The sequence below is a fragment of the Colobus angolensis genome, unplaced genomic scaffold (assembly GCF_000951035.1).
Source record: "Colobus angolensis palliatus isolate OR3802 unplaced genomic scaffold, Cang.pa_1.0 Scaffold124, whole genome shotgun sequence".
NCBI classification, from domain to species: Eukaryota; Metazoa; Chordata; class Mammalia; order Primates; family Cercopithecidae; genus Colobus; species Colobus angolensis.
This window is the reverse complement of record NW_012113586.1, coordinates 269,150-275,946: the sequence shown is the minus strand read 5'-3', so window position 1 is coordinate 275,946 and position 6,797 is coordinate 269,150. Positions and strand designations below refer to the sequence as shown.

Sequence of the window (6,797 nt, the reverse complement as noted above, 5' to 3'; positions counted from 1 at the left end):
ATATGAGTAAGAAGGTGAATAAGCATGAGGTGAACCAGGGGAGATAGGCAAAGTCCAGTTGAGGTATTAGTTTGTAGATTTATCTTGTTTAATACCACTGTTACGGCAATAATTTGTTTTATTGACATATATTTGTTACATATTTGAGAAATAGTTCTGTATTAACATATGTATGTCTGTATGTATATATGTACAGTCTTATATATTACACAGTACTTTATAATAATTATATTGAAATTATCATATTAAACAGTACTACTTATATGGTCAGCCAATAAGAGTGAATACTGTCATATACTTTCAGCCAATAAGAACTAGTGTACAATATTCTATTTTCCTAAATTTGAATGGTACTTACCAATCTTTTTGTTTCCCCAATGCCATTCTGAAGAGATCTGAACCCACAAGAGTAGATAAAAGGGATGCAAATAATGTTGGGAATGCTACTAAAGTGCCAAGAAAGAATATCAACATAGATCTGTGATTTTCAACCTTGGCTTCACAATAGAATCACTTGGGGAATCTCAAAAATAAAACTACTTATGCCCAGTCTCCACCACCAAACCAACTAAGTCAGCATCTTGCAGGTGGGGCTGTGACATCAGTATTTTTTACATAACTGCAACCACCAGTGTTAAATATAAGTTCTTTGCTTAAAAGGACTAGTTGAAGGAACATGGAAAAAATTGTCACTCAGATTGGTACAAATCCTTTGACTTTACAAGAGGCACTGTAAACATTACTGTAACCTGAGAGAAAGACTAACAACTGTATCACCTAATAAGAAACTGGCCAAAAGCATTCTGCAATTTGAGGAATTTGCAAACAGCAATGTAAAGACTGCCAATATACAACACTGGGGATGTACTTATAGGGATTATGGTATGCCAACCAACATCTTACCATGCTGGTTCAGTTAGCATTACCATCCTTGAGAACACAATGCTAGCACAATCTTCTTGGTTAAGCAATACTCTTTCTGGCATATTCATATGATGGAATACTATGCAGCCATTAAAACAATGCTGTATAGAGTTTAATGATATGAGAAAATATTCATTAAATACTGTTAAGTGGAAAGAATTAGGTGAAACAGTCTTACGATATTACCTATTATTTAATGTTATACACACATACATATGTTTAAGGTCATCCACCAAAATGGATATAATTCGAGTACAGATTATAGCTAATACACACTGTTAACATTTTGGTCATTTTGCTTTTATGTATTTACTGACCTTTCTCTAATATGCACAAATTAATTTTGTAATGTGAAAAATCATTCATTCATTATGTATTTGCATCCAGTGTATTGATTAGATGCAATTCTGATCTGTGAACTTTTAAGAAAGGCAAGATGAGGCTGGACATGGGGGATCACACCTGTAATCCCAGTACTTTGGGAGGCCAAGGCAGGTGGATCACGAGGTCAGGAGTTCAAGACCAGCCCGGCCAAGATGCTGAAATGCCGTCTCAACCAAAAATACAAAAATTAGCCAGGTGTAGTGGCAGGCACCTGTAATCCCAGCTACTCAGGATGCTGAGGCAGGAGAATCGTTTAAACCTGGGGAGCAGAGGTTGCAGTAAGCTGATATTACACCACTGTACTCCAGCCTGGGAAACAGAGTGAGACTCCATCTCAAAAAAAAAAAAAAAAAAAAAAGAAAGGCAAGATGGAATTAGAAAAGATTCTTCAGAAATGACCATATGAAATTATTAAGTGTTCACTTTCTGCCAGGCACTGTTCTGAACACTTTACATTGTTTAACTCGTTTAATCTTCATGAGGTGATTAGAATTATTAGGCCAATTTTTTACTTGAGAAGTCAAACTTTTTAGACTCTAAGCTAAAAAGGGAGGAACTAGGATCTGAAAGCAGGCAATCTGGCCCTGGACCCCCTACTCCTAAGCATTATGCTATCCGAACTCTGTAATTGAAATTGTTTCAATAGTAGATCCAGCTTTTAGGTGAAGTCTTACTACGTAATTCTAATTCACTGGAAATGCTCAAGAAACCATGGGGCAGCTCTGCTCTGGATCTCACAAAACAACATAACCACTGTTTTACATACTGACCTTTAGTTTGCTTTCAAGATCAAAGTCACAAAGGGCCAACAGTTAGCCAGTCCACCTAAAAATATTTAGATGTCCTCATTCTGTTTTCTACTTCATCTAGAAAAGATTAATGAAATTTGTATATGATATAATTATAAGATATCTATTAGTAATCCAATAATGCAGTGGATCGGAATAATTGGAAAAACTGTGAAACAAATTTGAGGTTATCCAATAGCAAATTTAGGATATGGATCTATATATTACAAAAGGTAGAAGGTAGTAACTTGACACACAACCACAATACTTTTCGGTGCTGTCACCTGGGACTGCTGAACAACTAGTTGTATCAAATAATAACTTTTACCTTCATAGCTCTTATCATTTTTAAATACCCACTGAACTCAGCTGGTCAAAGACCAGCAGCACCAAGAATCAACTACTTTCCTCTAAAAGCAATTACAGTTAAGTGGATTAATCAACCCTCAGTGATTGGGAGCATGAGACTATTTAACTGTACAACATGTTATCTGCTTTCCTGGAGCTTCCTGCTGCCTATTTGGTTAGATCTAACACTTTCTTCAAGTCTGGACTGCCCTTCACGATGCCAGAGGAAAATGAAAGAAAATACAATAATTTTGAGGCAGAACAGAAAGGTAGATAAAGAAATTGCAAAAATCCTAAAAGGAGAAACGTACCATAAAAGGAATGAAGAAAAAAGATAAACAAGATATCAGTTAGGGAGTCCACATTTGAGAAGAAAAGCTCATCTCTCTTCCTGCCCTAAGTCTAAATTTTCAGTTAAACCCAGAGGAAACACCCTGTATAAAATACTCTGTCTACATTATTTTGTGAATTTTACTCTCTATTGTATTATCTGAATATCCATCTTCGGTAATACGGCAGGTTGTACAGGCACCCAGTAAATACCTAAAATATGGTATCTATTATCAGTATAAATATTGAAAGTACACTGATAAAACAAAAACAAACAAAAATGAAGATACATTGAATTATTTGGCCTGGACAATTAAGGTGCTTAAATACAAAACTGTTTGGTTGAGATACCTGTTTATTAAAAAGTTACTCCTGGACTCCTAAGAGGTTAAGGCATCATGAAAAGGCCTTAGAACAAGGCAGTAAAGTACAGTGGTTAGGCACTAAAGCTCTAGTCGACTCAGACAATACTTAATAAAAATCACTGGGTCTCAGTCGGGATGATTTTGCCCCCATGGGACATTTAGCAATGTCTAGAAATATTTTTGTTGCCACACAAACAAACGAAGTGGGGAAGGGTGGTGGTACTACTGGCATCTAGAGGGTAGAGGCCAGGGATATTGCTGGACCTCCCACACAACATACAGGACAGTTCCCAAGAACAAAGAATTATCCATCCTCAAATGTCAACAGTGCCAAGGTGACAAACCCTGATGAAAAATTTCATTATGCCACTTATTAGCCGAGTGAATTTAGGCAAGCGATCTATATTCTCTAAACCTCAGAGCTTCCTTATCTATAATTGGAGATTTTAATAGTACCTATTCTAATATGGTAGTATGAGGATTAAATTTAAAAATGTACTTTATAGGCTTAGCACAGTGTTTGGTATGTAGTAGGCACTTTATAAATGTTATGTATACTATTAAAATAGTAAATTAAGTCTAAGACTCAGATTTTTACAGACATTAAAAGTTTAGGTAAACTTTATTATTCAAAGTCAAAACTCCTAAGGGAAAATATTATGGCACTACAATCACAAAAACATTTGTGTGTAAAATTTCTTTCCTTGTCAATTAAACAAAGCAATCCATCTTGATAAACCAATATGAAATCAATACCAAATTTAGAATTAACAGTAAATCAATCAATTTTTCAAAAAGTATCACGTCAGAGAGTAAGGGCCACTAATATGAAGTAGACTTTCGAGTTCACTTTGTATTCTTTGCCCACACTGAAATTCAATGCCATAGTTTAAAAATTAACCAGATTCCATCCCTGCTACCCCCAACACACACCCACCCACTATAGGAAAACTATTTTTTAGTCAAACTACACATCCTTCAAGGATATTTCCCTACACTATCTACTTTGTTCAAATCATATTCCTAGGTTCACTGGAACAATTACATTCCTTCTGCAGGATGGTCCTAGAACATTCCTGAAAAACATTTCACATTAGCAAATCAGGGTATGTTAAATTGTTCACAGTTTATTTCAAAGATTAGACTTTGTTTTTATGTAATGAATACAATTTATTTCACTTAGCATGACCTGCCACTTTATTATCTGTATCACCACTCTCCTAAAAGTGAAAGTAAATATATTTCCAAATCAAACCTAAAAAGGCATATAACTAAAGAGAATAGTTCCCATACTGGATCCTACTGTTACCTTAATGTCATACCTTCTGGGTAGACTTTCCTGATTTCCTAAAACCAACTTAGATACATTTTCCATGTTCGACAAAATCTTCCTTCTCCTTAGCAGTTAAACTACATTTTAATAGTATGTTGGTTATCTGATTTTTCCACTAGACTGTAAGCTCCACAAAGGTAAAGACTGTGTACTATAACCCCCTGCATTAACACTATGCCTGGCACATTTGATGTGCTCAATAAAAATTTTTTTGCATTAATATATGAATGAAAAGTCCAATAGAAGAAATGTGCAACCTATTTTTTTCTATATCTCATCTTTTTTTAAGGCTCAAGGTTTTAAAATACTACTTAGACTGTATGAAAAAGTAAAATAAAATTGATCACTTTAAACAAATTATATAAATTCCATTGTCAGTTTTGTCTTCAGAACCTCCCAAGCTTGCTCCAGAAACTTGTCTTCAGAAATTTCCACTGTGATTCTAAAACACAAAACAGCTCTTTTAAAGACACCTGGAGTTATTGCTGTTTTCAATCAATTCAATATATTTTTGAGCACCTACTAGCATAAAGCAGCCATTGTAAAAGGTATGAATAACACAGAGATGATTCAGATCCGTCGTTTGCCCGCTAGGAAACTCAAGTTATTGACAGACAAAAAAATAAGTTACAATGTATTGCAGGAATGTGGTACGGCGTATTGGAGAAGGTGGGAACTGGGAATAATCCTGAAAGAATGTGCTGTACTGAACTTTAACAAGTGCTTTTATGTGGCAGTATTACCTCACCCACTTTCAAAAGATGTCAGCAAGCTAGGTCAAGGATCAGGTGCTACGTTATAGAGTTGAAGAACTTGGCTGATTTGTCCCAGGATTTATCCGTCAGCAGTCCTATTAGCAGCAGAAAATTAGAAATCCTGATTTTTAACAAAGTCCCTAAAGAGTCAAAGAACACTGGGTGATCACAATCAACCAAAGCTATCACTTCTCCAGAGCGTTTTTCTAAAGAGAAACAGGTAACACAAAAATCTGAACTCCTCCTTCAGGAAAGATTCCTCTCACCGGTAGTCTCTCCCACACCAAAAGATAAAACAGCACTTCAGAGAGGTCGGGCGTGCCCGGGAAGTCACAAAGGTCTCTCGGCCCTAGGAAGGAATCCGATGCTGAGGGCAAAGCGCGCTGGCAGAGCCTTTGGGGTCGCGGGGATCTAGTAAGCAGCTCACCTGTTCGTCCTCCTGCATCGAGGCGGCCAGCGGGAGCCCGTCCGCCACTCGGGCGATCATTGTTAGCAACACCATCTTCACAAATTACTGGGATCCAACACTGGCCCGGAAGGCCGTTGGCGTCGTCCTCACTTCTTCCGCCGCGACAACAGTTATTCCCTATGTCTCAGTTACCGGAGATCCAGCTGCTTGCGTCTCCGCTTCCCGCTGAGGTGGCCGGAAACAGCGCAAGAGCTTTCCACTACCGGTCCCCAGAATTGGCTTCCCTCAGAAAACCACAACTATCAGAACACTGGTTCCGCGATCTGCCTTCCACCTTCTTAAACTTCCAAGGTCTGGCTGGCTTTTCTGAATTTGGGGCTTCGAATAAGCCTCGCCCTTTTAGGGGCATTGCACCCAAGCTGAATCAGAATTTTCTAGTTCCTGAAACTAAGTCTTGGGAGAGAGCTGGGAAGGAGGGTGGGAGTTAATGGGTACTACCCATTAACCATTAACCGTTAACCATGAAGGGTATGTAAAAAAAGGAAAACCCTGAAAAGTAGGCTATTTTCATATTTTTTTCTATTTTCTATGTTATATATTCTATAAAATTTTCTATATTTATATATTTCTGAACAAAGATTTTTGTCTATTTTTGCTTGTTTGTTTATGCGGCATCCCCACCAGGCTCCTTAAATAGTTTATGGTAGGAAGTCAATAAATATTTGTTGTATGTGTGAATAAATGAACAAGTACAGGACATCTTTTACCACCTAGGTCAGTCAGCCTACAAAAAGCTAGGATCAGGCTGGGCGCGGTGGCTCATGCCTGTAATCCCAGCACTTTGGGAGGCCGAGGCGGGCAGATCACGAGGTCAGGAGATCGAGACCATCCTGGCTAACATGGTGAAACCCCGTCTCTACTAAAAATACAAAAAATTAGCCGGGCGCGGTGGCGGGCGCCTGTGATCCCAGCTACTCGGGAGGCTGAGGCAGCTGAATGGCGTAAACCCGGGAGGCGGAGCTTGCAGTGAGCCGAGGTTGCGACAGAGCAAAAAAAAAAAAAAAAAAAAGCTAGGATCTCTGATATATCTAGGTGTCCCCATCTCTTTGTTCTTTGGTGTCCCCATCTCTAAAGTGGGGATATTATTGGCCTTTCAGGGTT

At 38.0% G+C, this 6,797-nt stretch overlaps 1 protein-coding gene across 1 annotated transcript in view; it reads right to left on the bottom strand.

Annotated features, from left to right (window-relative positions):
- The window catches only part of SEC22B (SEC22 vesicle trafficking protein homolog B (S. cerevisiae)), a 22,960-nt gene extending 16,904 nt beyond the window's left edge, over positions 1-6,056 (bottom strand). Inside the window, exon 1 of the mRNA XM_011933037.1 lies at positions 5,655-6,056. Within this exon, the coding sequence (XP_011788427.1) occupies positions 5,655-5,729 (75 nt within the window). The 5' untranslated portion in view covers positions 5,730-6,056. The remainder of the gene's footprint in view (positions 1-5,654) is intronic.
- Between the last annotated feature and the right edge of the window lie 741 nt (positions 6,057-6,797).